This window comes from Dermacentor albipictus, chromosome 5 (assembly GCF_038994185.2).
Source record: "Dermacentor albipictus isolate Rhodes 1998 colony chromosome 5, USDA_Dalb.pri_finalv2, whole genome shotgun sequence".
NCBI lineage: Eukaryota > Metazoa > Arthropoda > Arachnida > Ixodida > Ixodidae > Dermacentor > Dermacentor albipictus.
In genome coordinates this window covers 9238749-9258592 of record NC_091825.1, presented here as the reverse complement: position 1 = coordinate 9258592, position 19844 = coordinate 9238749, and the positions used below count along the sequence as shown (strand labels likewise).

The window sequence follows — 19844 nt, the reverse complement described above, 5'->3', positions numbered from 1 at the left end:
CAAGATGCCAGCATGTGGCAATTCGGTGGGGCTTGAGTGACTCAAGACGGACAGTGTCAGTTTTGCAGCTTTGGCAAGCTTGCGTTTGCCCTCCTCGAATTCAGCCTGGGCCAGCACTATCTTTAAGCAGGGCATTTTAGAAGTCAGTTTCGATGTGCTCCCTCGGCTTGAATCATTGCAGTGTAGGATACCGATGCACACCGAGCTGCCGAGGCCGCATCATTTTTCCATTGTGTAGTCATGGCGCCAAAGCAAAACATGACACTCACTTAACGCCACCTGCAGCAGGGAAGGGCCGTGCATTTGTGTTATTGCCTATTAAAAGTGTGCAGTACGCTTACAATGGCCCTATGGCGCACACGCAGAGACAGATACGTGAAGATGCTTATTGCAATAGGGTTGGCGGTGATAGCTGTCAACATGGTATGCGACAACTCACGAGGAAATTTGCTGGCACCGGAACAGGAAACCGAGTGCACACCAGTGTTTTCACACAACACGGGCAGGCGAGTACTGTGAAGAAGGTACTGTTCTCAATCACAGGCACCTCACATCTTTGCTTGTTTACGTTGAATTAAAAATACAATTATTTATTAAGTTCCAAAGTTTTATGTGTCATAATCAAGTTAGAATTACGAGGCACGCCATAATGGGTGACTCCAGGTGAATTTTGACCACCTGGTTAGTGTGCACCCAGTGCACGGTGCATGCGCAGCACACAGGCTGGCCACCAGATTCACCTGCTGCTTGCCCCCCACACATTTCCACGCATAGAGCCAGCGTGCACAGACAATGCGGGACTTTTCATGTGCGTCGATGCGCCAGAGGCACAAGCCCAGGCTGGCACAGAGACCATTGAGAAAGAACACAGTTGTGCGAGTGCTTTGGTGGCGATCTTGGCAAGCGGGCTTGTCGCAGCACACCGTAGCAGTCGCAGTACCTAGTTGCGCAGCACATGACCTCCAAAACTGAAAGTGACCCTCAAAGTTGTTATAATGCCCTAGGCGTGATTGACCTTTTTAAAATTGTGCATTGGCACTAACAAAGAAGCCTGCCGTTCACAGTCCTACTGGGGACAAGCAAAAAGTATACGTGCTTCACTGTCTCAAGTACTTTGCACGCATCACAGTCTGGGGGTTCTGCGCGTGTTGGATGCAATGCAAATATTGCCGCTTTAACATAACACTTAGTCTGTCCCCTGACGCAATATGCTGAAAGCCGTACTAACGGTACAGCAACATCTAAAATCACGGGAGGATAACATGTATTTACAAATGAGGTAGCACAGTTGAGCCACAAGTGAAGGCGATGCATGGATAAAAAGCTCCAGGGAAGATGGCCAACTTGGAATCTATCCTTGAATGTCCCGGAAACATAACCTCAAATTCAGACATAGAAGCATCGATTCGTACCACACCTTTCTCAACGAGGGCCACTTCCTTCAGTTGACTCTTCTCAGTGATGATGCAAAGCAGTTCCAATGAAGCCGCTGATTCCTGAAGAAGCACTGGGTCTTCGCCATCAAGCTGGTAGGCCTTCATGGTCACCCGCCCACCTGTTCTTCTTACAAATGTTACTTCAAGCCGCATGGACGGCTGCGCAAATTATAAAGTAAGAGTCAAAATACACTAATTTATTTTCAGGGATCCATCTTGACCACTTCTTTCTCTTCTTCCCCCTCCTGTTCTTATCTCTTCAGTCCTGTTCTTCTTCGCCGGAACATCACAACTTTAAGTAGCAAAGTATGAAGTGGTGCCTTCCAAGGCGTTCATGAGTGAGCCCAGGGAGCACGCCCTGTTCTCTGTGGAGGCACACCACCAGTCCTCGCGAGACGCAGCAGGCGCAGAGCGCGGCCTCACCGAGCAGGAGTCAGTGCGGCCAAGGCAATGCATCGTTGTCGAACCAGCCAAGCTGCCACGTGTGTAAGCCGCTATGTTCAAATGGTGCCCTCGGCGCAATCGATGTGTGCAACTATAGTGCACAGCAAACGGGAATGCCCATCGGACCACCGCTATCTTCGAGGGTGCTCGCTATCTTCGAGGGTAAAGCTCGCTGCCTGTCAACAGAGTGCATGTGGTCTGGGGTGGAGGAGTTTGATATATTCATTTTACATCCGACCTGGTTTGAAATAAATTAAAAATGCATGCAATTTTTTTAAGTGTTATTACGCAATCATTCTATACATCCATGTTTGATTTATTGAGGTTTGACTGTATTGTACACCTTTATGATGCAACTCTCAAACAGCCATCAAAACAGAAAGAACAATACAACATATGCAATTCCTTACATACTAACATAGGAAAAAAAAATGACTGAACGACAAGATGTGAAGGCGGTGTTCAAGGTGTCATATGAGCAGTCTTGTGTACCTAGAGCAAGCACAGAGGCCTGTGCATTACGAAATATAGGAAAATAAAATACAATACATGCACAACTAACAGAGCACAATATTCGATTGACTTGTGAGAAAGTTGGGCCAGTGGGCAGTGCTTCAACCACACAGGCAGATGGCCCCCGAGTTGTACTGCACGTGAGGGCAGGGATACTCCCTATGGAGCGCCTTCTTTGTGCACTCTGTCCCCAGCAGGAGAGCGCATAAATACCCACCCGCTGGTGTGGGGACTTGGCGTGCTGGAAGAGGACCACCACCAGCTGGTGCAAGGGGCTCGAGCTGGCTGACTCCGTGAAAAACAGCTTCCCTGCAGAACAGACAGGTTGGGCGTGTCGAGAACGAGCCATCCACTTGGAGCAGCCCACACAACTTGGAAAGCCACAGTGGAAACATGCAACTGTTTCCCATAAAGAAGGGAATAATTAGAGCCCCTTGAACTACACTGACTTACCTACATTTGGTTGATTTGTGTGGCCATGGAAACCTCATAATGCTTGTTCTTTCTTATCATAAATCGTATCACATAATAAGCAAATGTTACACTGCGGCAGAAAAGAAAGATGTCCTGGGCAAGGCCAATCGTGTGCCCACTCTTGAGAAAAAACAGTTAAGACATGACAACTTAAGGGTCGCTTTTCACAACACATTTAATTAAACAATGCAACAACAACCAAAGACTGAAACAAACAATGTCAAAAATATATTAGGTATACGGTAAGTGATGTGGAAGCAATACTGTATTTACTTATGCAAGGCCCATACCAACTTTTTGGAGAGGGGAAATTTGAAAAAGAAAATGTTTCACTAAGCATCAAATGCATGCTCGTGAGCTGGTTAATTTCTGCAAGATGCTACAAAATAGCCCTCGTTGCCCTGACAAAGATGGCATTATCATGGTTACCATCATCACATCCTGCACTCGGCACCAAATGACTGAACCTACCAAGCCACAACTTTGTTTGCTAGCTTCAATGAAGTGGCACCACGGCACTGGTTAGGCCTAGACGGATGGTGGCCAGCACGTGTGGCAACTTGGCCCTCAAAATGTTTGTACCAGTAAATCGCAGCAGCGATCGGGTGTAAGATCACGTGCAAGGCCTGGAGCCATGGAGCACAGTTTGGGTCCACAAGCAACCACCAGGCCCTCAGCCATTGTCTCTTTAGAGGGCCCCTCACCAGGTCTGGCAATTTCGAACTGACCAGTGCAGCACAGTGCATGTATACCGTATTTACTTGCGTAATGAACCCACTCGCGTAATGAACCCACCCCCCACTTTTGTCGTCGAAAATTGAATTTTTTTTTTTTTTTTACGTTTCCTCGCAAGTTTCCTCGCGTCGAGGAAGAAGTTCTGAGCTATGTGAAGAGGCTCCGCAACGAAGGATCTGCCGTATCCCACGAGCTGATACAGAATCACGCGCGGGCCACTGCAAGAAGTCACGGCATTGCCGCGAGTGAATTTAAGGCGAGCAGTGGTTGGACGACTCGTTTCATGCGCCGGAACGTGTTGTGCCTCAGAAGGCGTACTACGTTATGCCAGCGGCTGCCGGCAGACTGTGGGGACAAAGTGCGTGATTTCCACCGCTTTGTCATTCGGATCCGTGAGGACAAAAAGTTCCTGCTGTCGCAAATCGGGAACGCGGACCAGACGCCTATAAACTTTGACATGCCAAGAAACAGCACTGTCGATATGAAAGGTGCGAAAAGTGTGCAGGTTAAGACGACGGGCGCCGAGAAGCAGCGGTGCACCGTGATGTTAGCTGTAACAGCGGACGGCAGGAAGCTGCCGCCGTTCGTCGTCTTCAAAAGAAAGACTCTGCCAAAGGGAACTCTTCCTGCCGGTATCCACATTCGCGCCCAGGAGAAAGGGTGGATGTCGGCCGAGCTGGTGTCCGACTGGCTGAAAACAGTCTGGGGACGGCGGCCCGGGGCTCTTCTCCTGCCATCGCTGCTTGTTATGGACAGCTTCCGCGGCCATCTGGAAAAAAATGTCCGCTGCCGAATGAGCGAGTTACGCACGGACCTCGCTATCATCCCAGGTGGCTTGACATCAGTGCTGCAGCCCCTTGATGTTTCCATTAATAAGCCCTTTAAGGACAACGTGCGCCGGCTCTATACAGAGTGGATGGCCGCGGGAAACCACGACCTGACTCCCGCAGGTAAGATTAGAAGGCCCACCATCGACATGCTCTGTCGATGGATTCTAGAAGCATGGAGTGTGATTCCCAGCGAGATGGTCGTCCGCAGCTTCAAAAAGACTGGCATCTCCAACAGCCTCGACGGCAGTGAAGACGACGCGCTGTGGGAAGACGACGAAGCCGACGAAGTCGCAAGCGATATGAGTGGAAGCGTGGATTCAGATAGCGAGCCCGAGTGAGACAGACCATAAGCAGCCAGCAGCATGAAAATAAAAATGAATTTTTAATTCACATTCATCGCGTACGTGTTTTTACTATAAAGGTAAGGTTGGGATTACGATTTTCCTATCTTCATTGTGACATGAAATTTCGACCTAAAAAATATCTAAATTTTTTTTCTCCGCGTAATGAACCCTCCCCCCAAATTTATGTCAACTTATCTGGAAAAAAGGTGGGTTCATTACGCGAGTAAATACGGTAGTGTGCGCTAACGATCGTGCCTGCAAAGTCCATATGCACAGCGAACAGAGCTTACATTTCAAACCCAATGCCGTGCGCCTTTCTTGTGGGTGCCATGCTCTCAGCAGGAGAGTCGACGTCTATCATGCAACTGTGCCTACCTACATGGTAGTGCTGCGACAACGCTCATAGTGATATGTGACTTAGAGAATTATCTGAGGCAGCAGCAGCAGTTATTTGTTTAATCTGTTGCTTCAATAAACGACTAAAGTTTAGAGAAATACTAAATCTACAAATCGAATGTCTGCGTGTCCTTGTTTTACTTCATACCGTAGCAAGAGAGATGGACTTCCATTTCATCTGCTTCTTCCCATGTGCAGTTGCGTGCGCCGAGAACGAAACTGTCATTTCATACTGTGTTCCAGCGTGTCATTATGCTTTGTGATCCGCTTGCGTCCAGTGTTCGTGTAGTACTCACACTTCTAGTCAGGTGTTCTCGTGCAGAGCGCACAAAATCGTGTGCTGCGCACACGATTTTGTAGGTAAAGAAGCTTGCCAGGTCTTGCCGATTTTGAAGGTAACGAAGCTTGCCAGGTCTTGCGATGAGTAAGAAGGATGCTGACAGACTTGATACAGGTCAGTGGTGGTAACAGTATGAAGAAGTGAGTCATCGGTCGATCCCTGGAGAGATGCTCGTCATGCTGCCACCAGTCAGTGTGGCCTAATGAGCACTACATCGATAGCAACTGTGAACTGTGGACAGAGCAGCGTCAAGCAGTTTATAGGAGTAATCTAGGAACTCGGGCAGGTAGTAGAAGCATCCAACAAGCAGAGTCCCTCAGGGAAGGTGAAGCTCCTTGAAGATTTCCTCAAGGTCGTCTTGCTCGAGGTCATGCCTACAGTATGTGCAAACCTCTAAAGAGTACCAACGAGAATACCCCTACCTCGGTCACAGCGATCCTGATGGAATATTGCGTAGGAAGAGGTATCCAGAAGCTCACCGTCAGGCACACCAAGGCCCAGCCATGTCTCAGTAAGTAGGATAACTGTGCTGGCTGGAATTGTGGACTGCAGATTGACGAGTTCGTTCTTAAGGCTCCAACAGTTGGTGCACCACAGCAGGGTCTTCTCGGAGGGGCTCGAGTCATGCTTGGAAGGGGGGGGGGGGTGAAATGATTCGATGAGTGCAGGAGCTGCAGCTGCGAGTCTGTGAAGAGGGAGTCACAGAATCGAGGCAAGGAGCAAACGAGGTACAGCTAAGGGTCATTGCAGGCAACCAGTTTACGATACTGAGCCATAGATATTGCATGACGCGATGATGAAACCAGCCACCACAGGAACCGCAACATACCACAGCTTCGTCGTCTTGTACTCGTTCAGCACAGGATGCATAGATGGGTTGCAGCAGGCTTGGGTGGGGCGAAATGTGGGGCGAGGAGGAGGAATATGGCGAGGTAGTGGCGTTGGGCAGTGCAGGTGAGCTCAGTTGTAGAAGAACTGCAGCAATGTGGGAAAGCCAATGGGGCAACCAGGTAGCCATGAGGCAACAGGAGAGTAGGCCTAGCGGCAGCTAAACGACCACTCGGCTGAATGACGGTCACTCCTGGAAATGGGGCTCCGCAGAAATTTTTAGCAAGATGCCGGGAACAGTAAGGAGGTCGGAAATGACTAAAACATTGGTGGCGAAACTGTAAGAGCTTGAGAAAAAATAAAAGAACACGAGAACATGAGAACACACATGCGGTAGCTATTGGCTTGGTTGGTCGTGTCGCGGGGGGAGTCAGAGTCTAGCAGTGGGAAGGAAAACCGCCGGTTACAAGAAACAAGTGGCCAGGCAGATGTGAGCGACCATCTATTTGCGTCCTTAATGCCCCAGCCTTGGGACATTCGTGTGCTTAATGAGCACGCGTCAGTGTGGCTTGCTGAGTGGCTCTGCTTTCCACCCGTGTGGTAGTTGCAGGCAGTGGGCATGTCATATTCTGTGCGTCTGAACTGTCACTGGCCAGAGTCAGTGGCGGGAAGCACCAGGCAGCATCTACGAACACAGCTCAACCTACATGTGCAAACCGTTGCTTGATGTGGCACAGAAGCTGCCTTCTTCTGCCATCGGCAGCAGCTGACACCAAGTCTGCTCCGTGCATTTAAATGCAGTGCTGTATTTACTGGCGTACTGTTCTAAGCAATAAATGCTGGATGTCTCACGTCCAGCATGAGAGAGAGCTCCATACTGATAAGCATACTTCTTTATCTGCATCCGGTGACCGCATTTCTCCAGATAGCAAATTCTTTAAGTTTCTTCAAACTTGAAATTCTCCAAGTTTCTGAAATGTTATGGATGGTTCTACCAGTTGTCCATGTTGTCACCGAGCCTCACATAATTGAATTCTGTGCACATACTGGAGTACATTTTAGAAGTTATCCAAGCACCAGCGATTACAGTGGAATCTCGATGATATGAATCTCATGGGGTCATGAAAAATATTCGTATAAGCCGAAGTTCGGATCATCGAAACACAATTCATACTAGCTAAATTAAACAGACAGAGGTGAACTCACTCAGGCACAAGTATGTAAAAAGAATTTATTTCTTGAAGAAAAAGTCTCTGATGTCCTTCTGCTTCTTTTTCTTTGTCGGGTCACTTAGCAGACTATGTTCATATCCATTAAAACGCGTGCATGTGTTGTCGCTGATTTCATCCACGGCCATAGCATGCCTCAGAACGTCGACCGCATGCAGCGTTTCAGCCGCCAGTGGTGTTCTTTTGCCGACGCCCACATCTATGTCGTCGCCATCATCACTACACTAGAATCACCAGCCTCGCATGTGGCCTCTTCAATAATATCTTCTACCGTGCGCGGACCACAGGTGGCGAGATTCATCTGCCGAGCAAAAGTCATCAGCTGTGCACTCGACCTTAAGCCGTTCCTAATCCTCATTTGTATCTTCCGGCTCTGGGGGCACCTCTTCTGGACTCTCGAAGAAGCCGCCTTTGCCGAAGCAGTTTGCTATGGTAGTCGGAGTTACCCGATCTCATGCCACAGCTATAAAATGGATGGCGTCCAAGAGGCTTATTTGCAGGTCGCCTTCGTCCTTTCGATCAATTTTAGCAAGTAGGCAGCACACAAGAAGGCTCTTAAAATGGTGCTTTGCATTCTTGATAAACCCAGCGTCAAGGGGTTGCAGGTGGGTTGTCATGTTTGTGGGTAAAAAGACAAGTTCAACGCTTTGAAGCATTACTTGCCTCGGGTGGGCGGTGCACTGGTCAAGAAACAGAACAATCTTGCGATTCTTGCAAGCCATCCTCCTCTCAGGGAGTGACAGAAACTCTTCGAACAGCGCCCCCATCATCCACGCCATTTTGTTTGAGCGATAGACGCACAGCAAATCACTCTCGCGCTTGAAGCAGCGGGGCTTTTGAAACTTGCCAACTACCTGAGCTTAAGTCTCTCCGATCCATCGGCGTTACAGCATAAGAGAACCATAATGTGCTCTTGGTTTTTTTAACCTCCTTTGCATGCTTCGCCTTTTAAACAGAGGCTCTTCTTGGGTTGCAGGTTAAAGAATGGACCTGCCTCATCAGCATTAAAAACATCACGAGGCACATACTCCGCGATGAATGAAGGCAGCTTCACTCCTCGCAAACGCTTTTATAAACGAGACCATGCCTAGTCTTAAAATGCTGCAGCCACCTGGAATCCATCGATGTGCAAAGCAAGTGCAAACTCGTCAGCTTTCTCCTGCAAAACTTTACCGTCAATATTTGCACCAGCTGCGGTTACTTCTTTAAACTGAGTCAGGAGAGTCTCCTCAAGCCTCACGTGCTGAGTGGTCTTCTCTTGCTTCGCATTGACGCTGAACGAAAGCACGTTTTTCATGATAGAGTCTCGCTGTGCAACAATCGTGCTCAGTGTTGATGTTGTGAGGCCTAGCTCCTTAGCCAACTTCATCCGCTTCCTGTTGGGATCCTCATCGACCTTTCGAAGAATGTCTAATTTCTCTTTAAAAGAGAGCGCTTTCCACTTGTGAGGCATAGCTCACTGCGACTAGGCAAAATGGCGCCAACACAGAGAACGCGGTCCAGAGCACAGCAGCCACGCCGTCCGATGGCGTGCAGAAAAGGAGGAAAAGCACAAAAGCAACAAAAGCGCCACCGCTTCAAACTCTTCGCGCCCAGTCGCTGCCTCCGCGCTGTCCGGCCCCGCGTCCGTGCCTCAGCACCAAAAGAGAGAGGGAGAAATCGTGTGACCACGCGCTGTTCACTTTCGCGCCCGTCGGTGGGGCGGCGTTTATTCATATCAAACGACGCGGGTCGAAAATCTCTTCGTAACAACCGTTGTCTAGCACACTGCAAACTAATGGGGCTCGGCCAGGACCACAGAAAAATTCGCATCATCCAGAAATTTGTATTAGCCATGATCGTATCATCGAGGTTCTACTATATGCTGGAAGGTTCGCTGAGCCATGTATAAATAGCTGACGTGTCTGATCCGCAGATTAGTAGTTCAATGATCGCCAACTTCACTCGCTGCTATCATAGTGCTTTGAGTGTTACTTGTTTTGCTTGGCCTAATAAAAAGTTAAATTTGTAACCCCCAGTTATGATACTGTGTCATTCTTCACTGTCACTACGTGACAATACGTACGGTACTTGAACCTGCAGTGGATCTATTGCCACATGCCATCTGCCGCGTTGTGAAGCCCCCTTTTGGGGCGATTTACCGACACTGCAAGGGGAGACGTAGAATGAGTCACACAGCCACTTCCCAACTACATTATGGCAAAAATGGCAGATGCAGCCAGACAACTAACATTCTAAATATATCCCCTATTTGAGAATTGAAAGAACGAAAGTCCTTGGAGCACAGAAATGTATCGGCACTGGCCAGGGCATTCATTTGGGATTGAACTAAAAAACTGCAAGAACTAGAGTTGAATTAACGGAAGTTTACTGTACATAATTTCAAGAAAACCCCGAGTACTGTAAACACGGCCAAAGAGAGCAAGCGCCTTGTCTTTTGGCGCCCAAGTAACGTCCCGCCTGTCGGCGGTGTTAGCAGCGCAACACTCGCGCCATCTCTCGTACTGCGCCTCAACCACTCCGACCGCCGCGGGCGCCAGGCCACGCGGCGAAGCCGGATTACAGGAGACGCGCTATGCGGGAAAGACATATCAGGGGACGTGTGAGAGTCGTGCATCCCCACATCCCCCCAACCTTAAATCACTACATATTCTGGCGAAACATGTCACACGGTCTAACATCAATGCATGCTTCGCGAATAAGGTAGTATATGCAACAGTGGCCGCGCTGAGGTAATGTCCACACGCTGTCCATAGCATGCGAGCTGACATTGTCCTTCGGTACATCGTTGGCGTCCGGCGGTCACAGCAGCAGCTTTGCAGACTCGATGGCACGATTCCAGGCCAGGACTCCGGAAACAGCGACGCAGTAGTCGGAACGAGCAAGCATCGCTCACACCGACACGCCCTAATGGCAAGAGCGGCCGTAGCTGTCGGTGACCGCCGGCTCTTTTGTCCACTGCCGAGGGTTGCGAGCTGGATACAGGAGGCCGCCGAAGTCACTGCGCCGAACTGGCCACAGCATCACCTTTACCCGGGGTGGCTCGATCGTAGTCCGGGGCAGCAGCGCAGACAATGTGCAGGTGACAGCAAGCCAGGGGTGACTCCAATCACGCTGCGTACACTCAACACACTCGGCAAACACTAACGTAGTGCAAGGGAGAGGAATTCTGCATGCGTATCGCCCACGTGGTACGATGTTCAACTCGGCTAGCAAAAGATCGGGCAGCTCCTCAGATGCTAAGTTCATGCGAACAAAGCTCGCTTCCTTGAGTCGAACGAGTAATTTCAATTTGTGCGAGGCTAAATAGAATGAGGGAAGCAAATTGCAACGCCTCAATGTCACGGTCCACCAGGTTGGGTCCCTCCACGTGTGACAGGCAGCTTTGTAAAGCCTTAGCCCTAACGCGTTGCTACCCTGACAGCAACCGGCATCGAAAAACAACACCCAAAATGAGCGCAAAACAGGCAGCCGCGAGGAGACGTCAGCTCTGTGAGGTGGTCCTACTCCGCTCGGTGCACACAGCATCCGAGTTGACGGCGCCCACCGTCGGTGGGTGCCGCTAGCTCATCCTCACAGCTTTCACTCGCACATATAGCTTCCAGCACACAGCGACAATTTTATTGCCCTTGGACTTGATATGGAACATCCCGCCGACAGCAACGGCAGAAAACACACCTGGAGCACCCATATAATTGCTATCACAATAAAAGCCTGTAGGTGATGATGACTCTGGCAAGCAGACCAATGCTTACAGCTGGTAAGGATTATTCATGAGTGAAGCGCAGAGGTCCTCACCCTGCGTGTCTGGCAGCAGTTCAGCGTGACGCTGCTTGAGCAAGCTGCCAAGTGCAACCAGCGTACCAATGTCCTCGTGTCCACTGAGAAGGTCCTGCTTGAGCGATTGGACGAACACGGCGAGCACCTGCACACAGAGACCCTCTCAGAGTGCAGCGGCCACAGCAAGAAGGAAATAAAATGAGTACCAGCCAAAATTATATACACTTGGTGCAATGTTCAGAGCACAGCAATAAAGGTGACTGAACAAAATCTTTATTTCACCAGCAGTGCCCATAAAAAAGCATGTTGTCAGTGAGCATTCTTATAAAGAACCTTGCATTTGAGCATGAATACAAAAAGACAAGCACGAAATACTGTGTAATCAAGCACAGGATGATTGAGGGCAGATAATGGCCTGCATTTCTTAACTTAATTCCTTACATGAATAAACTGATTCTGAACAAGGACATAGAATGACTGTACAAATATTCTCCAGTATTGCATACATGATTGCTATTTACCTAGCCAATCACTCTGGCAAAGAGCGAGTTAAAATGCTTCCAGTGTATAATTTTCTAGAATGCTGTTCAATGCTCAATACTGTTGCGTGCACAAGATTTTACTGCAAGACTTCTGGCAAACACTAAGATTTGGCTACGTCTGTTCTGCGCGGTCCGTCTCGCCACTCTTAGTATTTACCCGAGAGCGCAAGTTTCGGATGGCAAGAGGCAGGCAGACACGACAACAAGGGGACGATGTGCGGTTCGGTGCTTCTCGGTAAGCGCTGAAAATTTTTCCCTTTTTCTTACTTTTTTCACACAAGTTTTAAGAGCTGCTCAAGTTTGCCGAAAATATATTGTGCATCTAGGCGCATTCAAGGCTGCATGCATGCGTGCGTTTAGCGAACCACGATGTTAGGACCACTGAGAATTGACACTATATTGTGCAAGCTATGACGATCAGCAAACCTGCAGAGAGTGGATAAATCAATGGATCTCTTAGGCATGAAAGCTTTACGAAAAGGGCTTTACAATACACTACTGACATACCTTGCACATAGTGACATAGTGACAACACTAGAAAACATAACGCAGACAAATTCCTAACACCTGCACATGCTGTGATTCTCTCTTTGTAAGCCTACATACATAGAAGCTTGCTTATAGAGATATTGCAGACATATTCGGGGAACCTAATACGCGAATAGATGTTAGCACTGCACACTCCATAACACTAGAAATGTTCAAGAATTTATCTGCAGCAACTTAGGAGGCGCGCTGCCAAAATGGGCTTTCTTTGACGATGCAGCATTTCCACACAAAAGAAACAGAGAAAAGTGATAAGGAGGTTTTACAGTGTTCACGCAAAGAATAAGAAAAAAGCAAGTAGCGACACCACTTGTAAAGTTAACACAGAGATTTTCATCACGTCAGAACGATTGCACTTGCGTCCATTCCTTTCGCCTACATTTGCAGTTATTTTTTCTTGTGTATTTTGGTTTGTATTCGCGGGAATTGTATTGCGAGCGTGGCGGTAGCAGGGCCGCCAGTTGCTTTCACACGCGAAATGTTCAAACCATGTCTAACTGATCAAAGACGGTGGAGCAGTATCAGGTGCAGATCGCCTACGAACCTGATAAAGAAATGCAGTGTGCACCAGAGCTTAGAGATATCTATAAACATTGGTGTGAACACCACGGTGCCACTCAGAAAAGTACTGTCATTGCTTGGCAAAGTGGTGTCATCGTGCTCAAAAGTGGTGCCATTGAGAAAGAACACTGCAATGCAATGCAAACTGCATCAATGCAATGCGCATTAAACGCTAATGCGAACTCTGCAAATAAAATTCAGCTCAGAGACTGCAATATGGCCGGTTTGTTGTCTTGCGTTGTTGCGACCTCTTAAGCAGCAACAATACAGTCAGAAACATAACACAGCAGCCCTAAACTCAGCAACATTTCGCCACAGCAATGAACTCGGCAACATAACTCAGCGACAAGTAATGCTCCTGCATGTACACATTACAGGAATTGCTTAGGTGCCCTCATAGTGTTTTTGCACGTTCATGATTTTATAGTGCTTTGTGTAACAGAATAGCTTGAGGTGAAAAAAATTATGCAGATCCCACGCACTGTGGGAATTGATGTAAGCAAAGCTTTCCATGCTGGATGCTTTGATTGATGATAATTAGCGGTGATCTCGACAGCTAAAGCTCAATTTCTTCAACGTTTAGGCTAACACGAGAGTGGTGAGTTGATGTTAAGCATTACCTTGCGTGCACCACTGCTGTTTGTCTGCGTAGTACACAGAGCACACAGGGAGAGGTGTTTGCTTGAGGCATTGTTGTGCACCATATTTTATAAGTTCTAAGAGGGTTGAGCATTGTCATTTCCTCACATGGCACACCGCATTGGGGCAGAAGTATTAAACTTGAAGTGGATTATAGGGCTATACATTCCAAAACCACACTTGGATTATGAGACAAGCCGTAGTGGCAGACTCCGGATTAATTTTGACACCGTGATGTTCTTTACATGTCCCAAAATCAAAGTGCACGTGCGGTTTCTATTTCACCCTCGTCGAAATGCGACTGCCACAATTGGGATCAAATCCACGACCTCTAGCAATGCCATAGCCGCAAAGCTAATGCAGTGGCCACAGAAGTGTTGATTTGACGGTCGACTGCCTCAGTAGTGTCTCCAGGACCCTGCAGTGCGTGCGCTTTAATTAATGCGGCTCTGCTTCTGCACGCCTGCTTAAGTGGCCCACTGGACATATTTGCATGGCATTTATTTTTCAGAAATAGCAGCAACGTACTGTACCGTATCTTGAACTTAAGTTTATCTATCCTGTTTCCCCACAACCACTGTCGTATAGTAGTGGGGTTTCCTTTCCTTCTCACGTCACCTCCCGCCTCTTCTCCCTCTCCTTCTTCTCCTCTTTACAATTCTATTTGCGTTGTCCCCTCTGGCCTGTTACGATAGTAGGAAGGGAAGCGCTGCAGTTTCTGCAATGCTTCTGAGGGGAGTCACGGATATATACAGCTGTCAAGCGGATAATTTGGCGACGGCCAGGGAGCTCCAGAGGGCACTGTGCACATTCGACATGGTGGGGTGAAAACAAGTTTCTCTCATCGCCTTTTCTCTCTTACTCGCGCTGTCATCTATATACACGCTCTGAACCACCCCTCAATGCACGCGGTGTGCGCGACAGCAGCCCATAGCAGCAGCAGCAGCAGTGGGAAATTCGAAGGAAGAGGCAAAGAAAGCTTCCTTTTAAAATGTACATAACGAAGAAGAACCGCTGGTCAGCCAGGCGCATCTCTAGCATGGATGGAGTCGTACCCAGCACCTCCACCAACTGTCAAAGTGTTTATTGACAGGGTATGCAAACAGAGAGAGGTCAAACTCGGTGCAGAGGTTTTACCTTCCGAGCAGCCAGAACTGGCGTCGTACGTAAATGCTGGTGACGCACGTGACTGACTGGCACTTCTTCGTTGTATTTGTCCTCCGAAGAAAAAGATGCCATCCTTGCGATATAAGCATATGGCAACATAGAGGGATCATAGAAAGGCTGGAGCCGATTCACGTGAACAGTTTCACGACCACGGCGGCGCTGATCAGAAAATGGCAACACAAGCTCTAAGCATAGTTCATGGGGGATGTATGTGCGATCACACGATAAGGGCCATGGTATTTCGGGAGTAACTTAGAGGAAAGGCCAGGAGCTACAGGTGGAACCCACAGCCAAACCAAAAAATACAATTTACCCTCCCAGGGTAAAACCTCTGCATCGAGTTCAACCTCTCCCTCCATGCATACCCTGTCGGTAAACAACTTGACAATTGGTGGAGGTCCACCAATGCTGCAGTTGCACCTGGCTGACCTCTTTGTTACAAGTAAAACAAGAAAGAATGTGCTACACATATGAAATTGCAGCCGTACAGTGGGGATCTGTGTCAGACAGTGTTCATTCTGTATGCCTTTGCTTTGCGCTAAACCCACTGTAAGGAGTCATGCACCAACGAGCCCAGCTTCTACACGATGCCAGCCTTCTCACTACTGCTTGGCGTGGCAGCGAACTGGCACGAGACTTGGCATAGGCAGCTCAACACAGTGCCTAAAGGAAACAATTTAAATACAGTCGACTCTTGTTACAATGGACCCTGACAATCTGACAAAAACGTCCATTTTATCTGAAGTGCGTAATATGCGAGACGCCTCCCTTCCGAAGCTTTCGTCAAGCTCTCTAACAACTTTATTGCAGAGGGTGAGTGTCGAACATGCAAAGTAAAAGACAAACAAAAAAAGTCGCAGTTTTGACCGAAAAGCAAAGCATCGATTGCAACAGCAAACTAAGCAAGATAAGCGTGGCTGCAGCAGCGAGCAAATTGACGTTTGTGCTGTCTCTCGCTTCCACACAAACTAAACGTCAAAGGCACAGCACATACGAAGCTACCAGCACTGGGTGCACTTTGTCCACATCGCAGATCGATTTAAAGATAAGGCCCACGCAGGCATGCACTTTGTTCACATTGCTGATCCCTTTCAAGATACGGCACCTACAAGGGCGTGCACTTTGTCCACATCGCAGATCGCTTTCAAGATACAGTGCCTGTGCGACTGCGCCATTGACAGCGGTCACCGAGAAAAATGGCCACTAATTTCATCCGCTCTAAGCGATAGTATGTTGTAGCGAGGTCTGTTAAAAGCGAACTTCGGTGCATTAATAAGGCTAAATGAGGCTGAAACATGGTCTGTTATAGATGAAAGTCTGCTGTACACAGGTCCGTTGTAACGAGTATAGACGGTATTTGAAAAAAGGCATGCCATTTTCAGCAATGTGCACCACATGAAGCTGTGATGGCCCAAGTAGCAACGATCACAACGAGGTACAACGGCACTTGGCTTCTAGGTGCTCATTTAAAACCGTAGTGTGAACCTCCTCTTGTACCACGGCTTTAAGCACTTGCGATTAGACTATGCTGCCATGGCACACTTGGACAAAGCATCAATTTTCATGTGGGAAGGTCATAGAATAGATCTCAGCTGCATCTAATATTGTGATCATAATTTAACATTTCTTGAGTTAAATTATGGTGACTTGTTATGTTGGTTTGTTATGGAAGCAAATAACTGGACAGCTGCGGCACAAGCCTCAACAGCTGTTAGCAGCAAATATAAACTTTTCATTCACAACTTCGAAGGAAGCGCATTATCTTGTATGCTTAGGCTTAGTTATTGAGGACAAAATGCCACAGGGAACAGTTTGACAACATCGGTATCTTCCGTGTGCATGCCATGAAAATGTTTCAGGATGTTATATTGAACCACAATGCTCTTCAGCTTGAAATGCATAAGGTAAGTCCAGAGATCTAGGAACCTCTGCGATTATTACTAAATTTACTATATATGGCAAATGAATGCAAACATAATTTATTTCTTATTATTTTAATAAATTGGGAAACCGAGAGGCAATCAAAATCATGGTGATAATATAGAAAGAACTGTAGGAAGAAGTAAACATCCACCATAGCTGGTAAATACTTTACAGAATTACGGTGGGCATCATGTGATGTTTTTACTCCTTCCCACAGTGTGTATACTTCACTGTCATTGCACTACACTCTGAACATTCGCCCAGAATACAGCAGTGCTGCACCTGAGTGATGTGTCCCTGCTTGAGGCACAGCTGCACTGCATCCAGGGAGTCCCGGTAGAGTGGCAGCACAAGCAGCATTTGCGCTTCCAGCTGTTCGTCTGATAGCAGGATCTTCACCAGGCGCTGCACCTGCGCAGACAGTGGCACTCATTTGTGCACACCTTGCCGTGCTGTACCACCTTACCAGCACAACTGTTCACTGCCATTTCGGTATATACAGTCAATGCCACATATATTGAAGGGGATCACAAAATAATTTCATTAACCGATAATTCTAATTATAAAATGTGCCTATCTGAAGCTTATCCGAAACTTCTGTGTCTCTGACAGTTTGCTGGGCTATATCTGTGTCCACAGCAACGAAAAGATAATGAGCGTCATGAAGAAGATCCACCGAAAGAGCGGTTTGCAGGGGCATAAGGGCCACTTCTGCACAGGAGCAGTCTACGATGGCACGATGACAGGAAAGGAAGGTTTATCCAAGAATAACGTCGTGGGAGCATGATGGCAGCACGAAAAACTCTACGACATAAAGTTCACCTCGAATAACAACATGCACGGTGCACAGAGCTGAAGGGGCAATGTACTGAGAGCTGGCAAAATGTGGAGCGTTAGTCCATTAGAATGACATGGCCACTTTTTTTATCTTGCAGCATAGATTCTTGCAGATTACGGAAACGGTGGCCCCCATGTCAATAAACACTGGTGCAGCAGTTTATTCGACATCGACATTGATAATGTTTTGTGCCGAAACAGATTGGGCAGTTCGACTTACATGCAGCTCTTGCCTCCGGAACTGCAGCAATCATTTTCCCTCTTCTGTAGTATGTAGGTCGGCAATGCACTGGTGACTGTGAAGGGGGCCGAACCACAACAGAAGTGTAAGTGAGTGGCAGAGTGATGGGTGGTTGTTGAATAGACAGGAGGGCCTCAGCAACCTGGGCCCGATAGACGTGTCTGCTCGAGTCCGGAGCCAAACACTGTGTAGGCTCGTGTGTGAGATGTAGTAATGAAAGCCGACACGCTGCCTCTGCACGGATAAAGTTCTTGATTGTGGATAGCAGCGGCTGTTGATCGGCAGGGAGGGCAGCTAGTTGCAAGCTCGATAGTGTGTCGCGTGCAATCATGCGCTGCCTATGCAACTCGTCAAAGCTCTGACACAATGAGATGAGAGCAGCGATCGTGGTGGTGCAGTTGCATAGATTGAACGCATCCTCTATGTGGCCTGTGAAATTCTCACTGGGATGATGTGCACGTTGACGCAAGCACTGCTCCGTGCAAAGCCGGTGGGCTGTAGGCCGATTAAAGGCGTTCGTAATAGAAGTCTTGAAACCGGACCAAGTGGGAATGGTGGTCTCGCAGTTGTGATACCACAGTTGTGCGATGCCCGCGAGATAAAACATGACACGAGTCAGCTTCATTTGATCGTCCCATTTGTTATTGGCGCTGACTTGTTAGTACGTACAATCTTCAATAGCTGAGTCACCTGAGCCATAGAAAGTGGACAAATCCCACTGATGGTACATGGCACTGCAGGTGGCATTGGCTGCCGAAGGGTAAGGCTGAGTCAATGTCTCGTTGGCCATAAGGGAAGCAGAAACAGAAGGGAGCGTCCAGGAACGAAGTTCCAGGTTTATGCTAGGGACCCATGCGGCCTCCACCAAGTATCATATGGTTTATTGATGCGTAGATGTCAAAGAATGACGATGAACGTCAAAGGCGAGTTTCAAGGAGCAGCGGGCGTTAAGCAGCCCAAAATCCAGGCAAGGGCAAGCTCGGGTTGCGTGGCTACCAACAACACTGTTGCTTGCTTGGCTGCTTCATCAGCTTGTCTTCTTTATTACAACTCAAACAAAGATGTGTTTCTTCCTACAAATTAAAACCAGTTGGAAGACAACCCTCCAATCTAATGCATCAGCTTTGGAAATAGACCGTGCAATCGGTGCTGTGTTACCACCCTTGTGTTGCTTGATCAAACATACCTGGAACAAACCTTAACCACCAAACTATTACAAATTCCCTGCACCAATACCAAGTATATCAATATCCCTGAATTACACTGGAGTGAAGAGCTTCTTGACACCCTTCAAACTTTGTTAAGTTAGGCTTTATAGTGTCATACGTCATCATAAGTCAATTCGTACTGCAATCTCTCGAGAAGGCTGCAAAATGAAGGCCTCATACAAAACAAAAGTGTCCCTCTCCAGTGTCAAGGCATGCATTTCTATCCTAGCTGATGAAGCCTTCATCAAGCTCTACTTTCAACATTTGCAACACACAGTGAATGCATGGCAATCAATGACAATTACTGCACACATTTTTAAGTGAAGATAACTATACATTCTTGTTGCGTGACACACAGATTACTAAGCTCTGCTCCCACAATGCAGCCATTAGGAACAAACAAAAAAAGACTCACCTCCACCGCAGTATTCTCATCATCGACAAATGGTGCCAGGGCATTAATGATGAGTGGCAAGTTTCTTGCAGCTTCCTAGCAAGAGACACAGAAAGAGCGGTGATATCAAACACTATAGCTAAACAAGTTCACAATTGCTTTCACGGATGTGTCCTGTCCACTATACTGCGAGTTGCTGACCGTAAAAGCAGCTTTGAAAGCTAGCTCTCTTTTCATCCTTTGATTGAATAACTAGGAGATCTCTCTAAAGGTGTGCTTGCAGCAGGCAGAGGCATGTGTCTTTTTGTGATTGAGAGCAGAGTCCAGTGACTGCCTTTCTGGATAGTCATTCTAATCAGACCTTCTGTAAATAAACACATCTCATCTGTAACAGTTTTTCGTGGAGCTACAGAGTTTGCAATCATGCAGCATGGTTT

At 47.7% G+C, this 19844-nt stretch overlaps 1 protein-coding gene across 9 annotated transcripts in view; it reads right to left on the bottom strand.

Annotated features, from left to right (window-relative positions):
* The window catches only part of tefu (Serine/threonine-protein kinase tefu), a 1084056-nt gene that overhangs the window by 486154 nt on the left and 578058 nt on the right, over nt 1-19844 (bottom strand). For all 9 annotated transcript variants that reach the window (XM_070538252.1, XM_070538256.1, XM_070538258.1 and 6 more), the window contains 4 exons: nt 19429-19503; nt 17010-17138; nt 11368-11494; nt 2611-2702 (listed from right to left, as the gene is read on the bottom strand). In XM_070538252.1, coding sequence (XP_070394353.1) covers nt 2611-2702; nt 11368-11494; nt 17010-17138; nt 19429-19503 — 423 coding nt within the window. The remainder of the gene's footprint in view (nt 1-2610; nt 2703-11367; nt 11495-17009; nt 17139-19428; nt 19504-19844) is intronic.